Raw genomic sequence first — 21661 nt, 5'->3', positions numbered from 1 at the left:
CCGCAAACTTCACAATGATGTTGGAGCTGTTAGTGGCTGTGCAGTCGTAGGTGTAGAGTGAGTACAGGAGAGGGCTCAGTACACACCCCTGTGGAGCACCAGTGTTCAGTGTGATGGGGGATGAGGTGATGCTGCCCAGTCTGACCACCTGGCGTCTGTCAGACAGGAAGCTAAGGATCCAGCTGCAGAGGGAGCTGCTCAGTCCTAGATCCTGCAGTTTCCTGTCCAGCTTCGAGGGAACGATGGTATTGAATGCTGAGCTGTAATCTACAAACAGCATCCTCACATACGTGTCTCTCTTCTCCAGGTGTGACAGGGCAGTGTGTAGTGTCAGGGCTATGGCATCATCAGTGGACCTGTTGTGGCGGTATGCAAACTGTAGAGGGTCCAGTGAGTCGGGTAGTGCAGAGCAGATGAAGTCCCTGACCAGCTTCTCGAAGCATTTGCTTACGATGGGGGTCAGGGCTACAGGTCGCCAGTCGTTCAATGAGGAGATGGTGGAGGATTTGGGTACAGGGACGATGGTGGCCATTTTGAAGCAGGCTGGGACTACAGACAGAGAGAGGGAAAGGTTGAAGATGTGTGTGAACACTCCAGCCAGCTGAGCCGCGCATGACCTGAGGACGCGGCCGGGAATCCCGTCCGGACCAGTAGCTTTGCGTGCGTTGACCTTCCTGAAGCACTTCCGCACATCCTCCTCAGACACAGTGTGCGCACTGACGTCATCCGCGGTGTGCACACTGTCCGGTCTCATGGTGTTCGCTGTGTCGAATCTGTACTGTATGTTTGTAAGTTTTCTCCCAAACAAACACAACAATGCCGACGAAACGTTTTGCACCCTCAAATGCACCTTTAGGTTTCATTCCATAATACTGGAGTCATGTTTCTACGAAGGTTTGAACTCTAAGAGTGTTTAAACAAAAGAGAAAAGTGTGAAAATGTTCATGCCTGTCTGAGAAAAGTGTATAAAGCATGTAGTGAGGGGTTTTACAGTCTTAACATCTACAATAATTGTAAAAAATAAAGTTGGCTACTTCATGGATTTCACCTACCGCGGGTTATTTTTAGAACGTAACACCAGCGATAAATGAGGGGCTGCTGTATTATTAATAGTAGTGTCTGGGACATCTAATTGATTAACCCTTGTGTGGTGTTCGTATTTTTGTTACTCAGTCAGTGTTCATGGGTCTGGTGGACCCGCTAGAGTTTTGGCTTTCCAAATTAACACTATCAAACAATTTTATGTTAAATTACTCAACAGATGTTTACTTCATCCCAATTACAAGACATATGAACAGCAAACATGGTTAATTTTTTCCCTTTGTTAGATCACATTTATGAATTAATGTGCTTCTCGTTTTTCTTTTATATAAAATGTTATAAATAAATCAGTTATAATCAAGTGGAGTGAGTGGAAAGACACAACACATTTACACGTGAAAAAATAATTAATTGTTTAATTTTTCTTTTGAAAAAAACTGAACACGGGTCTCACAGACCCGAACACCATACAAGGGTTAACATCGACATTGATTATTATGCACTATTATTTTTGTTCAAGGAGAGCCAAAAATATAAAACTCTCTCTCAGCTTGTTTGTTGCCAAAAATGGCCACTTTTTGTGTATGTTCACAAAATGCTATAAAATGTATATTTCTTAAAACATTTTTCTACTTTTACCGACGTGACTCTTTAAAATAGCACCAGTCCTTTTCATCAAAATCAAAATTGTATCTAAATTTTTTACTCTTTATAGCCAGTTAGGTTATATATTACCTAAAGTCCTAATGTTTTCATGAAACTTCCTTTTTTTCCCCATCTGAGCATCGGGGAAAAGGCTGTCTTGCAATTGTTGAGGTCACTAGTGTGTGCCCCATTTCTTCCAGGATCACTCTCTTTATAGGTTTTAGTGGACTCCTAGTACTGCGAAGTGGTTTCATGGTACAAAGGGATTGTATTCCAAGATCTGGGAGATTGTAGAAATGAGCAGTGATGCCCTTCCTACCATCTTTCCAGAAAAATAAGTGATCTGGAAGCTGTTAGGCTGACTTACAGCAGCAGCACTTTCTGCACCTGCATAAACTCCAGGACACATTTACTAACGGTGTTTGTTGCTGTATGTGCAGCTTTGAATTTTTTAATAATATATATTTTGTTAATATTTCCGCTATGGTGTCTTGTTATGAAATGTACAAGAGTAAAAGTCTTTTTAGCAGGTGCTTCAAAGCTAAGTTTGACTGGGAAACTCAAAGCTCAACAGTCTGTATCAACAGAAATTCACTGCAGCCTATGTAATATTTCATGCGTCATAATTTATTCTACTCTATCTTGCAAATACATATTTGTGTGGCAATGTCATGCACAACACACACAACTATTAGATCCTTAAGATCAAACCCGTGTCATTCTTTTGGTCCACTGCAGTGCAGTAGTCAAAAAAAAGAACAAGTGAAGTGTCCACAAATGGCCAGGATAGAGCCCAGAGTGTTAATGTTTAAAATGTATAAAAATATTATTGATTACAATTCTTTACTGTTAATATCAACAATAAGCTTTTTATTTTGAAATTACAAGTTTAAAAAAAAATGCTGTTACATTTACATTTAATGCTGTTACACTGTAATCCTTTATTATAAGTATGGACACAGAATAAAGTGAACAACATTTTGAAATAAGTTTAATTGGAATTTTGTACTACGCAAAAAACAAAACAAAAAACAACAACAACAACATATTAAACAAACAAACACAGCCAGTGCCTTCATTTGTCCATTACATGTCAAACATACAGTGGGGCAAAAAAGTATTTAGTCAGCCACCGATTGTGCAAGTTCCCCCACTTAAAATGATGACAGAGGTCAGTAATTTGCACCAGAGGTACACTTCAACTGTGAGAGACAGAATGTGAAAAAAAAAATCCATGAATTCACATGGTAGGATTTGTAAAGAATTTATTCGTAAATCAGGGTGGAAAATAAGTATTTGGTCACCTCAAACAAGGAAGATCTCTGGCTCTCACAGACCTGTAACGTCTTCTGTAAGAAGCTTTTCTGTCCCCCACTCGTTACCTGTATGAATGGCACCTGTTTGAACTCATCATCTGTATAAAAGACACCTGTCCACAGCCTCAAACAGTCAGACTCCAAACTCCGCCATGGCCAAGACCAAAGAGCTTTCGAAGGACACCAGGAAAAGTATTGTAGACCTGCACCAGACTGGGAAGAGTGAATCTACAATAGGCAAGCAGCTTGGTGTGAAAAAATCAACTGTGGGAGCAATCATCAGAAAATGGAAGACATACAAGACCACTGATAATCTCCCTCGATCTGGGGCTCCACGCAAGATCTCATCCCGTGGGGTCAAAATGATCATGAGAACGGTGAGCAAAGATCCCAGAACCACACGGGGGGACCTGGTGAATGACCTGCAGAGAGCTGGGACCAAAGTAACAAAGGTCACCATCAGTAACACACTACAACGGCAGGGAATCAAATCCCGCAGTGCCAGACGTGTTCCGCTGCTGAAGCCAGTGCATGTCCAGGCCCGTCTGAAGTTTGCCAGAGAGCACATGGATGATACAGCAGAGGATTGGGAGAATGTCATGTGGTCAGATGAAACCAAAGTAGAACTTTTTGGTATAAACTCAACTCGTCGTGTTTGGAGGAAGAAGAATACTGAGTTGCATCCCAAGAACACCATACCTACTGTGAAGCATGGGGGTGGAAACATCATGCTATGGGGCTGTTTTTCTGCCAAGGGGACAGGACGACTGATCCGTGTTAAGGACAGAATGAATGGGGTCATGTATCGTGAGATTTTGAGCCAAAACCTCCTTCCATCAGTGAGAACTTTGAAGATGAAACGAGGCTGGGTCTTCCAACATGACAATGATCCAAAACACACCGCCCGGGCAACAAAGGAGTGGCTCCGTAAGAAGCATTTGAAAGTCCTGGAGTGGCCTAGCCAGTCTCCAGACCTCAACCCCATAGAAAATCTGTGGCGGGAGTTGAAAGTCCGTGTTGCTCGGCGACAGCCCCAAAACATCACTGCTCTCGAGAAGATCTGCATGGAGGAATGGGCCAAAATACCAGCTACTGTGTGTGCAAACCTGGTAAAGACCTATAGTAAACGTTTGACCTCTGTTATTGCCAACAAAGGTTATGTTGCAAAGTATTGAGTTGTATTTTTGTTATTGACCAAATACTTATTTTCCACCCTGATTTACGAATAAATTCTTTACAAATCCTACCATGTGAATTCATGGATTTTTTTTTCACATTCTGTCTCTCACAGTTGAAGTGTACCTCTGGTGCAAATTACTGACCTCTGTCATCATTTTAGGTGGGGGAACTTGCACAATCGGTGGCTGACTAAATACTTTTTTGCCCCACTGTAGCACTGACCCTTAGTCCCTGCTCATCAGCACATGCTTTCAAAAAGAGCTCCATGTCCTCTGCAAACTGAAAAACAAAGAGGAACAAGTCCCTTGCTCCAGTGTCTTCTTCCTCTGACATGTCTATTAAGACCCTCTGCTGGTCCTCTTGATTTAAGGACACATATTTGGGCATTGTTACATGTCCACGGAAAAGTGCCTTATTTTGGACAACCCAGTGCACAGCAGGACGCAGATCTTCAACAACTGCTGGCTCCTGTGTCAGGCAAATGGGGATGAAAACATAGTTATTTCTCTGTTGCAGAACAGTTTTTTAACAGTTATTCAAATGTCACTAACCATGTAATTACACTACTGTTTAAAGTGAATACTGACCTGACTGACTTCCTGGAACTTGCGCTTTTTCAGTCTGAAAATGGGCACGTGTTGTCCTTCAAGCACAGCTTTGGCTTCCTCTCTCCAGTGTGCAAATAGCTTGCCAGAGCTACGAAGAGTAAGGCCACAGTGAGGGCATGTCATTTTCATGGACTTTCCATCAGCTGCAGTTTTATTGAACACAGAGGGTAGAGCATATGAATGTTCTAACAAAGACTCAGAAAATGGTTCAGATACCGAAGACAAAACCTTGGGGGGGAGATGGGGCTCCTCGAAGAGTACTGCCGGAGGAATACGGGTCTCCTCGGAGAGTTCAGCGGGGAGCAGTCCTGATAATGGTAGCTGACTTGGCATTGAAGAATGCTGACAAGACAATAAATGCCTTGCCATATCCCCACGCCGTATGATTGTAATCTTACAGACAGGGCGGTGAAAGTGTCCTGTTGTCCTACAAGGCTGCCTGCACCAGCATATCATTTTATCTATAAGAGAAAAAAACAAACAAACAAACAGATGTAATTTAAATGTAGTTGTATAGAATGCAATCAATTTGTCTAACAATCAGATTGTACATGTTAACAAAAACATCCAAGCCAACCTCAATAATGAAAGTTAAATGGTATGGATCACAAAAGTTATGTCTAGGAAAGTGGTGAAAAGTAAATAAAAATATATTTTATAAAAACACTATTTTTGTTGCAGATGAATGCACTGAACTGTACAATATCAACAGCAACTTTTAAGTCAACAAAGATACTGCAGAAGTGCTTAAAAAAGTGCATATTTATAACTATAAAGTATATTTAATACAAACATACCTTTGAAAGGCAAAGCATTTTTTTATATGCACACTTAGATGCTCCTCAATCTTTGCCCTGACAGTAGGGCTGAAAGTGGGGCACAGAGGGCAGTGAAAGAGTCCTCTGCAACACGTGTTGCATTCCTGCAATTCTGGCTTTAAGCCCGAATTCCGGATTGATATGTGCATCTAAAACAGAGAGAGAAACAGATAAACACCATATACACATTTAAGTTAAGGTTTTAGCAGAAATAACAATTTACAGTTGGCATGTAATAGATTTGGGAAGAAAATTCTTGAAAAAACCCCCCAAATATTTTAAAAGACACTTTAATTTGTGAGACATGTTTCTATTGACATATAACAGTCAATTGAACAGAGGCTAACTAAAATCTGGGCAATAAAAAGGCTGTACAGAAAAGAATGACGAATAGAAGTATTGATAAATATATAAATCTGTTTGTGACGAAATTTACAGTGTTGACGCTAACCAAAGGTGTCACAAGTACACACGTTCCTTACTACAGTTTAGATACCTCTGTTTAAAAAGCACTGACTCGACTTTTGAGTCAAGTGGAAGTAAGAAGTACAGGGTCTAAAATATAATTTATGTACAAAATTTTGAAGTAATCTTGCGTCCAAAGCACGCGTGCGGGGGGCTGATTTACAAATGTACGGATTACAAAGTACAGATACGCGTGCTAAAATGTGAGAAGTAGAAGTATAAAGAAGTATACAGTAGGCACAAAAAAGTACAGCAGTAAAGTAAAGATACCAGAAAATTCTACTTAAGTACAGTATTGAAGTATTCATTATTTTGCATCTCTGACGCCAACAATAAATCATACTCTAATGCAAAATGTGGTTTTTGCTTCTTCTCGCCCACAGAAGCCGTTAATCCAGCTCTCTTACTTAAACCAGGCCCAGGAAAAAGCATATCTGTGTGTTTCTCTGCCATGGAGCAGGATGAAAAACATTAAAATAAGGAGGAATGTTGTTGTAACGCAAAAAAAGTGGCAACATAATCATTGTAAGAAAACTAGACGATTCCTAGAATTATGAAATCACTAACGGCAAATTTATTTAAGAAAGACTTAACCAACCTTTGCGATCAACTTGCAAGACTTCCACGGTATCCATGCGTGTTTACGGCTACTGTGGAGGTCACGTGCTTCCGGCTACTGTGGAGGTCACGTGCTTCCGGCTACTGTGGAGGTCACGTGTTTCCGGTTAGTGTGGAGGTCACGTGTATCCGGTTACTGTGGAGCTCCACAGTGGCTGCAGCCAGACCCTTCTCAGTACTAAGGCAAGCATGTGGCAAGCTAACAACCGCTAAACCAAACAATAAACGACAGAAAAATCCTTTAACCGCGGGATATAGTCATTGGGGGAGATTCTGGCCACTGGTATTAACGTAGTACTAATTAATTAAATAATGAAATAAACCTACTAACGTGATAGCAGTGTACTGAGGCATAACTTTAGCTTAAACATACACAAACAACTATAACTATTATCCTACCAGTTAACCTGTCAAAGGTAATAACACTTACAGTCTCATTAACGCACACGGAATCACACAAACTGCTATACCACTGCCATGCTCTGCTGCTTTTCGTCTCTCACTGTCCCTCTGCCTGATGCGCACATGATCACTGATGCGCTCATTTGGGTGCGCTTGATTCTTGCCTCTACACATCCTGAGGCCGAGTCAGCAGGGATTTTGCACATTAACAGTGCAGTGAATCCTGCTTGTGCCGTGATATTCAGGACTGCAAACCGAGCAGCACCACTGACTTTCAGCTTGTTGTGTTTGTGGTTATATGACTGACTTTAATTATCCATAAAATCATCACATTCTCTGTAAGATTAAAGTCAACTATTGAACGGCATATATTTTGAAGTAAAGGCTTTAAAACCAAGTTAGTACAAACATCGCTAATGTCACATAACTTTCCCGACATGTGGCCAACAGTGATGTTTTAATTAGGGTTGCAAACTCCCTGAAAAATGAATAAGGGACACCTCGTGGCCAGGGCCGGGCAACCCAGTTGTCTTCACCCTTCCCAGTGTGGTAGCTCTTTTTTTTGTGTGTGAAATTATTTTTTAACCATTTGACTTGAATTTGATTTAAGCAGATGCATATTCTTTGTGATTATGACCATATGGGAAACAAATGATCATTTAGCCATTTATTTTTAGCTCAAAATGACAACATTAACACAGTAAAACAGGTCTCTTTCTTAAACAGAAGCCTGTCATGCTTAACTTTTGAGAATATAAGTAAATCTTTCTTTTAAAGAACTCTGTCCTGCTTAACTTAAAATTATATAAATTAATAGAAAGCAATAGAACGAAAAATATTCTTGTAATAGTGCACATATAGTGCATTTAGTACAATTCACTTCAGTTGAGGTATTATTTCAGCTTTTCTAATCAGCTGCTCCTGTCTGTAAACCCACTTGTTCCCATGATTACGCATGTCAGAGGATTTTTGCTTTTAAAGGTTTTATTATTCATATAATAATCAGCTAAGAGTGTTTATATTTCTGTTTGTACTCAACCAGCTGCACAATTAACCATTGGCTCTTTGCTCTATAACGGAAACTGTTTGCCGTCACATTATCTGTCAGCAGCAGGAAACCGCCACCCAAGAATAAGAAACGACCTTGTAGAGAACACAACGTTTTGAGAAGTTACACCTGCCTGCTCGACTAGATAATCATGTTATTTCCTTTTTTGTATGCTTCATGCTGTGTATAAATAAAGGCAGAGAGCTGCTGCAGGGTGTGAGTCTCCATTGAGCTCTCACCCGTGCACGTTAAACTGCTGAAGTGTCTGAGTGTTATTTTATTATATCTGAGTGCTTGATAAAAGAATATCTCTCACATTTAATTGGTCCTTCGAGCCGGCGTGGACATTGATATTTTTCATGCTCCAATAGGAAACCTTCATCAAGTCCTGACGTCGTGAAAAGCCTGCGCTGAAGTCTGTCGACAGCTCCTCTCCAGGCAGAGGATAAAAGTCCAGAAACGTGAAATTCGGGTTCTGGCCAGCGTTCTTATAGGAGGTCCACGACTTTGGGGCTTGATGGAGGAGACCTAAGCAACCACACAATAACTCAGGTGAATATTTAACACTCACCCACATTTTGCGAAAAAACGAATAAGAGTTGACACTGTTCCTACATGTAAACGCTCGTCCTAAGAGAGGACTGGTAGCTGGTGTGAGGGTGTGAGTCTCCATTGAGCTCTCACCCGTGCACGTTAAACTGCTGAAGTGTCTGGGTGTTATTTTATTATATCTGAGTGCTTGATAAAAGAATATCTCTCACATATGTAAATATGTAAGTGTAAGGTAATTCTGTTCTCAGTGCTGTTTCATATAGTCCTGGGCATCCTGTCCGAAAAGAAAAAAAACAAGCTCTGAATTCGTATATATATATATATATATATATATATATATATATATATATATATATATATATATATATATATATATTTGATTATTTCCAGATTGAGTTTGCTCCCTTCAGTTTAAACATTATTAGTCCCAAAGTTCAGTTTTTTCTGACCTGACTCAGTTTCAGTTCACTGTACTGACCTTGACACTCATGATGATGATCTGTGCTATGTTCATTCAGGCATCTGTCCTTAAAAATAAAAACTTTCAGCTCTGATTAAACTGATGTTTGCTTGTTTTGTGTTGCAGAGAAACTTGCTGTTAAACTAATGTTCAAGACTGGAGACCCTGTGAGTGTTTCAACTCAATCCACCTCCTGACTCTCCTCTCTGCTCCTCTGTTTGTGCTGTTCTGCTCTTTGAAGTAGGCACAAGTTGGGTTTACCTTCAGTCATAAATGATATACAATCACGTTAATATTCCACACTGTGAAGGGATGATAAATCACAGACCTCAAGCCTTTCTGAGTTTGTGTGTTCTTCTCGTGTCTGTGTAGATTCTCTCTGGATACTCCAGTCCAAAGACATGTGTGCTTGGTTAACTGGCTACTTTAAACTGGCTGTATGAGTGTGAATGGTTACTTGTCTCTTTATGCTAGCCCTGACACAGACTGGCAACTCCACTTCTCAACCTGACTCTATCGATAGGCTCAAACCCCCAGGACCAAAATCAACCCCGGGTTAGCTTCTTTTATTTTGCTTCTCTTATTGGCTGATGTTTGCTGTCAGTAATGAACATTTGCCACTAAGATGGAACTTATGTACATCTTACTTGTACAGTAAATTATCCACATTTATCTGTCGTCTTGGATCAGTTTTCATTGCAGTCATAAAAGACTGTGGAGAAAAGTGAGGAAAGTTTAACACTGGTTACTTATTTTTCAGGATGAAGCTCTTTAGATTGCTTGGGAAAAAATCACCCTGATGTGGCAGCTCTGTGTGTGAAGTTTGTTAAATTTACCTTCCTACCAGCGGTGGTAATTTTTTGCTTTTGTGTATATTTGGGAGAAAAAGTCAAAAATTTCAAAGCCTTTAAGTTTGAGCCACGAGCATTTAAAACTTGATGAACCTTTAAAGTGTCAGAGCCACCACATGGTACTGTTACCAAGAATAATAATAATGATAATTACAAACTGCTGTGATGCTGCAGCAGATTTAAGACTCAGTGATGTTGATTGGTTCAGAGAGCTCCTGACATCACAGATGATTGGCTGGCTTTAATGGAAAATTTTGTACAGATTTGTTTTTTCTGCTACATTGAAGTGAAAAAAGATGCACTGACTATTTATTCATTTATATATTTATATAATTATTTCTTTAAAAAAAAGTGCAAAAGGAAAAAAAAAATAAAAAGAAGAAAGAAAGAAACATACACCAAAAGTTCAGCAAATTCTTCACACTGATTATTACAATCATTGCTGGAAAAGCAGTGAAAAAGATATTGCACTTTACAGAAACATTTGAGTCTCTCACTGCACGTATTGTTTTGTTTTAAATACTTGTTTTAAATACATTATATTGACTGTGAAATGTTTGTATTGTCTAGTGTGCTATTTAAGGTGTGAAGGAAGTCAGTTTGTTTGCATTAAAAAATACATTATTGATTCTTCAGTTGGTTTGAGTTTTAGTATGTTGAAAATTCTTGGTTTCTGCTTCAGACAGACTGCATTTTGTTAGTGTTTAAAGTTCGACTGAGCTGTAAAAACACTGAACTCTTTGATAAAAATGTGTTTGGAGAAGTGAAGGTGTGTCTCCACTTGGTGACACATCCAGCTTCTGCATTTCCCTGGAGATAAATATATGTCTGTGTGTGTAGTATTAACAGATTAAAACGTTTTTGAAGTTGAAGTATTTTTCCTGTTAATGTGACAGATTATTTGTGTGTGACTGATGAAGAAGAGCTAAAGTTAGAGCTGTTCGGAGGAATCGCTGTTTTAAACAAACAGGAAATCTTCATTTGTTTCTTTGGACTCTTCACATGAAACCTGAAACCTGAGTTTCACTCAAAATAAACTGCTGAGGCCTCGCTTTCAAACAGTTTCCACTGCAGGCAGAAGAATTATTTTTTTCTAAATTATTCTATAAGCAAAACATTTTATTAATAAAAAAAACAAGTCAAAGGTTGTATGATTATTTATTTGTAAAAATATGAACAGGGAACCAATTTCACTGTTTTTCTAACTGAAATGCAGCTCTGGTACAGCCAGCTTTATGCTGCAAGGTAAAGTCCCTTCAATAATAAAAAGGAAACACCAACAATCATGAGCAAACACCTGGTGTCAGAGTTCGAAACATGAAGTTATCTAAAGTTCTACAGAGTCAAAGGTTTCATAAAGGTCCCAAGAAGGAATAAAATCATCAGAACACAAAAATGACCAATCTGCTCTATTGACAATGTGCAGAGAATTATGGGAAATGTTGTTTTCCCATGAATCCAGGCTGGAGCTGATCGAAGACTAGTGAACAAACCACCAGTTATCAATAAGCAGGTGATCCTTTGTTAATGTAATGGGGCGTTGTGTTAGCGAGGGAGGTGAAGTAGCTTCTTCACTGATTTCTAATATTGCTTCAAACAGGAGGTTGGTCTTCGTAGAGTGCAAGGAGGTCTTCACTTCCAAGAGACTTCCTACACTTCTGCTCAATTTAGGGGTCACCACAGCAGATCATCTGCCTCCACCTCACCCTGTTTCCAGGACACTCCACCTGTGAAAAGCTTGCAGACAGTGGATCCAGGAGAGCAACAGTGAATGAACTGCTGTAATCCAGTTGCCTCGTGGGTCCCCAGTTCCTGTGAGGAAAAGGAAATACAAAAGGGGAATAAATAAATAAAATACTGATATGATGGTGGAGCAGAAAGGGACTCAGCTGAAACATGCAGGACGAGGGCTAAATGAAGAGTTACAGAACTGAGCCTTCCACATGTCACAGCTGCACACTCTCACCCCAGATAAATCCCACCACGTAGTCTTAGTAAAGTTGACTGGTATGTGTCTCCAAAAATAACTGTAATAGACACCAGCAGCAGGAAGTATTCATCCTCGTGTCCATGCCGTGGCCTGTTCACCCTCATGGCTTGTATCTCTGGACCTCAGTGGGGTTGCTGTGTCTGCTATGTAGTCTGAGCTCAGGTAAGAGAGGAGTTTAAAGAAGAGCCAGTCTGAAATCTGAAAGTGTCATTTTTAGAGGACAATAAAGAGTTCAGAGTGTCGGTGGGGCGCGTCGTCCTTTTAGCTTGCACCACTGATATCTGAGACTTACAGAGTGCAGTCTGTATCAGTACAGAATGCATGTACAGCAGTATGAAACAGAGACCAGAGAGTGAAAAATAACATTTGAGCCATGAAATCAGAGAAGGGATCTTTGTAGTTTTTCTTCCTTATGTGGGAAGCAAATGATTTAAATCCACAATTTTAAGTATATATTTACATATAAGCGAAGAGCAGAGCTGAGCAGGGAGTCTGATACTGTGGATACCAACTATCTCACACAATAAAATGGGCTGCATGGTCACTGAAAGTCGCCTATGTGCATGTTGTTGTGCCCAAATATTCAACCCTTTTGTCCACTATGCAGAAAACAGAGACTCCATGGGGTCTTTATGACTGGATGAAACATAGTTAAAAAAAAAACAAAAACAGGTTAATGGTCTGCGGCACGGCTGCAGCAGAAACGAAAAACTGACAACACAGTCATTGCAAACAAACTCAGTCATTGTGAATAAAATGAAGTAGCTGAAAGTGAGCATTCTGAGCCGTGTCGGGTCCTTCAGGGTTACACACCCCTTTCTTCATCACAGCCTTCTGCAGCTCTGATGGTTCTTCTCTTCGTGGTACCCTCCATGGAGGATAATGTTCCCTGTGGCTATTCATTTTATAGCCAAGCATTTCAAGGATAACTTTTGATACATTAGTTAGTTAGCTGGTTTGTTTTAGTGATGGTCGCAGTAGTAATACTACATTCACATTTTCTACTAGACTTTGCACACAGTGAGCTAAAGCACAGAGCTGTGGTGAAGCTGTGCACAGGTAACCTGTAACTCACCTGTCCTGTCATCTTGCAGGCAGCAGCCAGTCTGTGAGGACCGGCTTCATCGGAGATGAGGTCCTCCTGCCCTGTGTCTACTCTGAACAGCTGTCTGAGCCGGTCACCGCCTTCTGGAGGGACAAGGATGACAAAATTGTGTTGGATATCATCAACGGCAAAGAGGATAAAATGGATCCAAAGTTCAGAGGTCGCGTGTTCAGCTTCCCAAACCATTACAAGACTGGAAACCTCTCCATCCTCATAAAGGGCCTGAGGGCGGACGACGCCGGCCCGTATGACTGCGACATCCCCAAAGTGGACTATCAGGCCAAGATGACTCTGAAAGTCACAGGTCAGTTCAGCAGCATGAGCACCTTATTAGGAACACCTCAGTGTTTGTGCAGCAGCAGCTCAGGGGTCTTTGAAAAGTGCAGAAAAGGACCACGCTGCAGTCATCAGTGAGTTGGAGTGAGTGTTCAAATCAGGTGTTCTTGGTTCACATTAATTTTTATTTGCAGCACATTTAAGCAATAAAAGTCAGATGTTACAGTCCACACTCAGCCCTTCAAGTCATGCAGGATCAGTAAACACCAAATCCTACTGAAGCTAGCTGGGTTGATCACACTAACAAAGATGAAAACTGCACTGAAACCTGTGAACTTCGACCATCTTTCTTACCATTTTAACTCCTTTTATTTAACATGACTTTTTAATTCAGTGGAAATTTGCATCTGGAAGCAAGAGCAGCAACACAAGAAAAAGAACAATATTCTGTGAGCTGTGCTTTTTTCCTTAAATGAATTTTAAGCCTTAATCCAGCTCATATCTTTATTTGGATTCATAACAAATTGTTCCAAACTGTCTCATAAAATTATTCTGAGTCTTCTTTTTAGCCATATGTAGACAAGCAAACACTGGGTCCTTTTTGATAGGTGTCTTGATGCAAAGATGGAATACTGACAAAATCAGTGGCTTGAATATTCCTTAGTGGAATAATTAGCTACACTCGTGGCATCAGAAGCAGACAGAACTTCGTGTGGGTGTTTTGTATGATTTTTCTCCAGTTTGATTCAATTCCTTCAGTTTAAAGATGTTTTCTTCCTTGTTTTTTCCTGTTTCCTGTCTGCCCACATTTTTTATTTCAGTATTTCAGTGCCAGGTATATTTCAAGAAGCAGCAGTAGTGTTAAAAACAGAGTGGATCAAACAGGAAACAGCCCATCTACAGCTCAAACACTGACTATAATGAACAGTTATTCTACTGTGGAGATAAGAGAATACGCTCCTTCTGGCAGGTTTCAGTCCAAATGATCTTCACCAGTTCGGTGTTTCAGTGTTTCTTTACATGTTCAGCTCTGATTAAACTGGAACTTTTTTGTGTTGCAGAAAAACCTGGTGTTATTAAAATAACAACTCCACATCCTGACCTTGCTACGATTAGTGGTGCAGCTGTAACATGCTCCAACCACCACCTCCTGGTTCTCCTCTCTGCTCTGTTTGTGCTCTTCTGTTCTTTACAGTAAACACAGGTTCAAACTTAAGTCGGGTTTAGCTCAATTACACCTTAAAGTATTGTCTTGTTTAAATTGCCTTTATTAATAAATAATTGATATCTCTGATCTGCTGTGTTTTATATTTCCTGCAACTGTTGTTTCTGATTCAAATAAGTACAAAATATCCTGAACACTCACAGTTTGAGCACTTTATAAACAACCATTAAGCGGCACTTTAGTAGCTATGTTAATATATTAATAGAGTGACCTTCGTACAACAGTGAAGTAGAATTTAGTAGAATTGTTCTTCAATTCAATTCTTTATACTTTCTTACTTTGAGTACATTTCAGAGTTACTTGTCTACTTGTGTAAAAAAAAGTTTCTTCAGTATTTTAACTTTTACTGGAGTATTTTATATCACAGGCATTTGCACTTCTACTTAAGTAAAGAAAGTTTGTAATTTTGCCATCTCCTGTTTTTAGTTTTAGTTCACTAGAATAATTCTGCTCGTCATTTGTCTGATGCTGAGCAACGGATTGTTCGCAAAATGTTTCATTTCCATAAGTTTTCTTTGTTACTTTGTTTAGTTGATATATGATTGAGGTAAACACAAAACCAACAGCACAAAGCAAAGATGAAAAACAACACAAAGAGACTTTAATGCGATTGCCACGATGATTTTACTGTATCAACACAAACGGGTTGAAATGGACGCTGCAGCCAGACCGCTCATAGGTTTGTTACCTGTTGAAGTTCGGGGTCTGGCTGCTGGACTGGGGTCAGCGTTCATTAAGCTTTATCAACACTCTGGGTTCTTAGCTAGCTTAGCGTTAGCATGTGTTAGCATGGCTGCAAAGCTCCAAAGCTGTGTTAGCATCAGAAAGCAGTCGTTTCTGTTCTGAACAGAGTTTGCACTTTACCATCGTGTTCTCGTCCTTTTATAAAAAATAAAATTTATGTCCATCTCTACGCTGCAGACTGTTACACTATTTTCTTCCTCCAGCACACAAACTGAAATCAGTAAAAGTAAAAGAGAAACCAAGAAACAGGATCTATTGACAGGCAGACTAACAAATCCAAGGAATTGAACTGATACCTGATACATACATCTGGATGCATTGTGGGAAATGTAGGAAAAAGTAGCCTGTGTAGGTTTTTTTTTTTCTTTTCCTCCGTCTGTGGTTGTTTTTTAGAATTTACCTTTGTTGTGTCGCTAAGTGTGATATTGCAGGTTCATCTATCATTCTTAATAAAAACCCGACTAAAACTAAATAAGACTAAACATTTCTGTGCAGTTTTCTTTTGTTCTGCCACAAGGAGGACCCACTGCATACATGCTAATGATGGAGATGTTTAATTATTACATAAAAATGTAGTATAGCGGTAATTTTATGTATTTATACATCTTTTTTATTCAATAAAAAAGATCACCTGATCATTGTACCCTTAGTTCTGGTCCCAGTAAATCAGGACGGGTGGCCAGCGCGGAGTAACTTTCAAAATGTCCACAGGAGATTGCTGTAGACCACAGGCACTCATAGGCATTGGTTGCTGCTGACAACAGGAAATAAAGCCGGTCTGCGCTATGGGCTGAATCATTTTTAACTGTGGATTTTAACACAATGCAATATATTCAGTTTTAGAGTTTATATTCAATATAAATTGTAGCTAGGGTGACATTGTTAATGCTGGCTTATTTTAATAAATAAATTGTCATATACAAAACTAGGGTGGCAAGAGATTATTTTAGGTTGGCACATGCCACCCCAAGCCACCCATGTAGATCTAGCCCTGAGTGTTAACGGGTTACGGGGTGAAAAAGTTAGCACTTCTTCAGATTGAATAAGAATCCAGAAGCTGCTGAGAAAGATTGCATTTTTTAAATAGCAATGGGCACTTGGCTAGCATTTTTTACAACTGAAGTTCTGTCATCTCCAAGCATTGGTTTTAAGACGCAGCCGTGGTTATGGGCAGAGACCAGACAGATAAACAAAATAAATAAGTAAAGTAAGGCAGGACAGCCCTGCTGGGTATCACAGCTCATCTCGGGGAGGATCCATTTTTCTCTCAGTTGTGACACCAGCAGCAAGAAGTATGGTCATCCTCAGAAGTGTCTGTCGGTGCTCGCCTCTCTGCAGCTCGGTGATGCTGCTGTGTCTGCTGTGCAGTCTGAGCTCAGGTGAGACTATATTTTAAAACCTGTTTACTGTGATTCATCGGGAGAAACAACGACCTCAGAGTCCTTCCAGCTCACAGACTCTGACAGCTGTGAGGTGAGATTAGTACACACTCTCTGATATAAGTGCTGTGATTCATGGGGGGAGAATGTTGAGCAAAGATCACCAGGTGTGAGGGTGGTGGGCTTTATTCTATTCTATTTGTTGTACCTAATTTAGAGGACAGAATACTTCAATTTGTCTGCAGGTTTTTTTGTTTTTTTTTATCTCAGTTTTAGTTCCTACCACTGGTATCTGAGGCATGCCTGTTGAAACCAGCCGAGTAAACCTCCACATGCTACTGTAGCGCTCTCAGCTGTAATTAGAGGTCTGGATCTGTGGGTGAAGATCAGCCCTGTAATCTCTGCTGTAATTATGGTTTTCAACTTGTTTTTCTTTGGGTTTAGATGGGGATTTTTTTCTCTTCAGTTGCCACACAGGGTTTTCTAATTTTAGTTTACTGTTTTCTTTACTTCAGTGATGATAATGTTGTTGATGCTTTGACTCATGTCATTGCATCAGGCCAGGTTCTTCCGAGCAAACAGGGGAAACATGCACAAACAACATCTGTGTGGAACTATAGGTCCATTACTGTGCATTAGAAAGCAGCCTTAATGATTCAGTAGTTTCCACTGATCACATTATAGTTATTTTCTGAATGTAAACACCTTGTCTGATTGTGATTTCTCTTTAATATATACATAAAAAACAAAAACATGTACAGCACCAGGACTTCAACTCAGGGTATTGTCGGGAGCGATTTGCAGTGTGACACAGCAGGAATGAGAATCAGAACCTCCACATGGAGGAGTTTAAGTATTTCTGGGTTTTGTAAATGAGTGAGGGGGAGCTGGAGATCAACAGACGGATTGGCGCAGGTTCAGTGATGCGGACACTGTACCGGTCCATCGTGGTGAAGAGCTTAGCATAAAAGCGAAGCACTCAATTTACTCAATTCAACCTATGTCCTTACCCTGAACTATTTAATGAGCTTTGGTTATTGGCTGAAAGAACGAAATTCTGGACACAAGCGGCAAAAATCAGCTTACTCTTTGAAGGGTAGCTGGCCTTTCTTTTAAACATGGAGTGGATGAACTATATCCACACTGAATGGAGCAAGTTGAGGTGGTTTGGGCATCTGATAGGAGGCCCCGGGGCAGACCCAAGACACACTGGAGAAATTATCTCTCCAGCATGTCCTGGGAACACCTTGGTGTTCCCCCTGACAAGCTGCAAGAGGTGGCTGGGGAGAGGGAGGTCTGGGGTTCTCTGCTTAGGGTTTTGTGCCCACGGTCCAGCCCAGGATAAGCAGAAAAAGATATATGGATGAACGCACATCTACAGCAGTAAGAAACAGAGATCGGAGAGTGAAAAATTTTATTTCTCTAAATTCAGAAAAAGGAACTAGTTTTTGTTTCCTTTGTGAGCAGCAGAGCATTTAGATCCAGTTTTGTGAGTATGTACTTGCATGTAAGTGAAAAGCAGAGCTGATCAAGGCATCTGTTGATACTGTGATGCACAGAATAAAGAGGCTGCAAGGTGGCCAAGAATCGCTGATGTATATGTTTGTGTGCCTGAGTGCATTATATCTGTTTTGTCCAGCAGAAAAGGACATTACATTTGATTTCATCCATTGGTCCGTGGGGTCCTTACGGCTCTATGAAATGTTCATCTTTGTCTTTCTTCCACAGCAGGTCTTTTTGTCCTGTCTCCTTCCTCTCATCCCCAACCAGTCACAGCTGACGGCTGTCTCTCCCTGTGCCTGGTTCTGTTGAAAGTTTCTTCCTGTTAAAAGGGAGTTTTTCCTTCCCACTGTTGCCAAAGTAGTTGCTCATAGGGAGTTGTCTGATTGTTGGGCTTTTCTCTGTATCATTCAAGTGTCTTAGCTTTACAATATTAAGCACCTTAAGGTAACTGTTGTATTGATTTAGTGCAATATAAAAAAAAACATTGAATTGAATGTGTCACAATTAGCACTGGCCAACTGTGGGTGTGTGGGGAAGTAGGACCCAAAATGCAGAACTCTTCAATGCAAGCAGTGCGTTTATTTACAGTGTCGTAACTAATACACAATGATAAATCCCCAGTGTGTTCCCGACTCCCGCTCCCTGTCTTCTCCTCTGTCAGTGCGCCCCAGGGTGGCTGTGGCTACAATGTAGCTTGCCATCACCAGTGTGTGAATGTGTGCATGAATGGGTGTGTAAAGCGCTTTGGGGTCCTTAGGGACTAGTAAAGCGCTATATAAATACAGGCCATTTACCATTCTCCCTACACCCATGCTCCGTGTCCCCATTCCCTATGTACACTGCGTCAGCTGCTTCCTCGTTTCCACAAATCATCCTGGGAAACACACACACAAAGGCGGCTATGAGTACCTTCACACAACAGCAGACTGGCACTTACTTCGCACATTTGCTGAGAAACTGACAGGAAGTCACTCGACGATCCAGCGTCGAGGAGCTCTCAGCCACACTGCCTTGTAGCTCCCTCGATGATGGTTGATCAGCTGCAGGTGTGTGTGATCATTTCCTCAGGTGTGGCCAGCCACCTGGTAGGGCACACCCACCAGGCCTGAAGACTCCTGTAGACCAGTGCTCAGTACACACAGACACGCACACACAGACACAAACCAGGAAGACGAGGGACAGCAGCACCAAAAATACACATGTCCATAACTGCTCAGGGACCCTGGGTCGCTCAGATCCAGGACAATGACAGAATGTTAAATGGATTAGGAATGGGCTGTCACTCAACTTCATATGTCAAGGCAGACAATTGAATACTTTGGGGAATGTAGTGTACCTCATCTATACTGTTTACAAATAATTCAGTTTATAATAAAAATATAATGAAAGAATCTGTATAGATTTCAGTTACAATGAAGTCAAGTCTGAAAATCAAGGCGTAGGAGGAACTTTGAAGGACTTCGATTCAAGTTTGAAAAATGTGTTCGTAGTCTGCAGTCTTTGAGGCCGTTTAAAGTCCAACAACAAAGATTTAGAGCTGAGCAGGGATAGCAGTAAAGAACTGCTTCTGTTTGAGTGAATGACTTTTGCAATGAGGTGTTGATGTTTTTAGGTCACTCACTCACAGCCATTCAGATTCATCACAGCACTGAGTATTCATTAGGCAGTGCAGCAGCAATGGAAAAGCCAGCATCCAGGATTGGAGCTCAAGTCTTTTCATCATTATGTGGAGGATTTTAATGATAGTAAAAAGTGACAGGCCTCTCTATGTTTGGAGAAATTCACGAGTTTTTGCTGAGTTTTTTACTTTGTCCTCCAGCAGAAGAGCATCCAGTAAGTGTTGATTCTGCTGTGTTACTGAGGTCACCAAATGTGCTAAACCAAAGAGCTGTGGTGGAGCTGTGCACAGGTAACCTGTTACTCACCTGTCCTGTTGTCCTGCAGGCAGCAGCCAGTCTGTGAGGACCGGCTTCATCGGGGATGAGGTCCTCCTGCCTTGCATCTGCTCTAACCAGCTGTCCGAGCCGGTCACTGCCTTCTGGAGGGACAAGGATGACAAAGTTGTATTGGACATCATCAACAGCAGACAGGATAAAATAGATGCAAAGTTCACAGGTCGAGTGTTCAGCTTCCCAGACTATTACAAGAACGGAAACCTTTCCATCCTCATAAAGGATCTGAGGATGGACGATGCCGGCCCATACGAGTGCGACATCCCCAAAGTGGACTATCAGGCCAAGATGACTCTGAATGTCACAGGTCAGTTCAGCAGCACGAGCACCTTATTAGGAAGGTGGAATACAGACAAACATCAATAGATTAAATGTGCTACACCGGAACGACTGCTTACACCTGTGGCATCAGATGACAGAACAGCAGACAGCAGACAGAACTTCTTGTGGGTGTTTTGTATAATTGGTCCTTGTGTTTAAAGATGATCTATTGCTTGTTTCTGATCAACTCACAAATTATATTCCTGTATTTCAGTGTCAGGTTTATTTCTAGAAGCAGCAGTAATGTTAAAAACCAATTGGATCAAACAGGAAACAGATCATCGAGAGCTTACTGACTCACTAGAATGCATGGTTAATTTACTGTACCACTAAGAGGATGTGCTTCTTGTAGCTGGTTTCAGTCTAAATGAGGATCACAAGTTCAGGTTTTCTTCCTTGAAAGAAAAAATAATAATTTATGTTTTTTTGGTTTGTTTTTTTCATACTGTCAACTCTTATTAAAATTATGTTTTGTATTTTGTGTTGCAGAGAAACCCACATCACATGGTGCAACAATAACCTCCTTCAGCCACCACCTGGTTCTCCTCTCTGCTCCTCTGTTTGTGCTTTTCTGCTCTTTAAAGTTAATGCCAGGGCTGGACTGGTAATCTGGCATTTCCCAGTGGGCCAACGGGCCGGCTTGAAGTGCTGCTATGCACCCACAATACAAGGACGGACAACAGCCCATTTGTTCATTTTCAGTCACATCTTTTAATGTAATGTCCCTTCCCTAACTTTGCTGTGCGCTCACTCAGCTAGAAAAATGTAGTGTGGAAGAAGTGACTAAAAGTGGAGATGAGAAGCTGAGAGAAAACAATAAAAAAAAAAAACTAAAAATAGATGCAGCAAATGTGTCAAAGTAACAAACACGTTAGCTGTCGGTGCATGAACAGCAGTACCAGCAACCAGAGGTGGGACGTAATTACTTTGTTACTGTACTTAGGTAGAGTTTTTAGGTATCTGTACTTTACAGGAATATTTATTTTTCTAACTTCTGACTTTTACTTCCTACATTTTTAAACAAATATTTGTATTTTCTACTCCTCACATTTTTAAAACAGACTCCTTACTTTTCTTTCAACAGTATCATCAATAGCTGTATACTCGGGGGTTAAAGTGGGCCGGAAACAGTGCAGGTGTCCCAAAGTTGTACTCAGCATCTA

The 21661-nt window shown here is 40.7% G+C and overlaps 2 protein-coding genes across 2 annotated transcripts; both read left to right on the top strand.

The window, feature by feature from the left end:
• The first annotated feature begins 12046 nt into the window (after positions 1 to 12046).
• Positions 12047 to 14770, top strand: LOC146607813 (uncharacterized). Its single transcript, XM_085348401.1, has 3 exons — positions 12047 to 12155; positions 13088 to 13402; positions 14436 to 14770. Exons 1-3 carry the CDS (start codon positions 12074 to 12076, stop codon positions 14570 to 14572), a joined length of 534 nt encoding a protein of 177 aa, XP_085204527.1. The 5' UTR covers positions 12047 to 12073; the 3' UTR covers positions 14573 to 14770.
• Positions 14771 to 16637: 1867 nt separating this feature from the next.
• Positions 16638 to 21240, top strand: LOC146607812 (T-cell surface glycoprotein CD4-like). The gene is made up of 3 exons (XM_085347993.1): positions 16638 to 16722; positions 20170 to 20484; positions 20988 to 21240. The coding sequence occupies exons 1-3, from the start codon at positions 16638 to 16640 to the stop codon at positions 21104 to 21106; spliced, it is 519 nt and encodes a 172-aa protein (XP_085204119.1). The 3' UTR covers positions 21107 to 21240.
• Positions 21241 to 21661: the final 421 nt, after the last annotated feature.

The sequence above is a fragment of the Diplotaxodon limnothrissa genome, linkage group LG23, assembly GCF_057381915.1.
Source record: "Diplotaxodon limnothrissa isolate DT_005_m linkage group LG23, D_limnothrissa_male_GT1.1, whole genome shotgun sequence".
NCBI classification, from domain to species: Eukaryota; Metazoa; Chordata; class Actinopteri; order Cichliformes; family Cichlidae; genus Diplotaxodon; species Diplotaxodon limnothrissa.
This window is presented reverse-complemented; position numbering and strand designations above follow the sequence as displayed.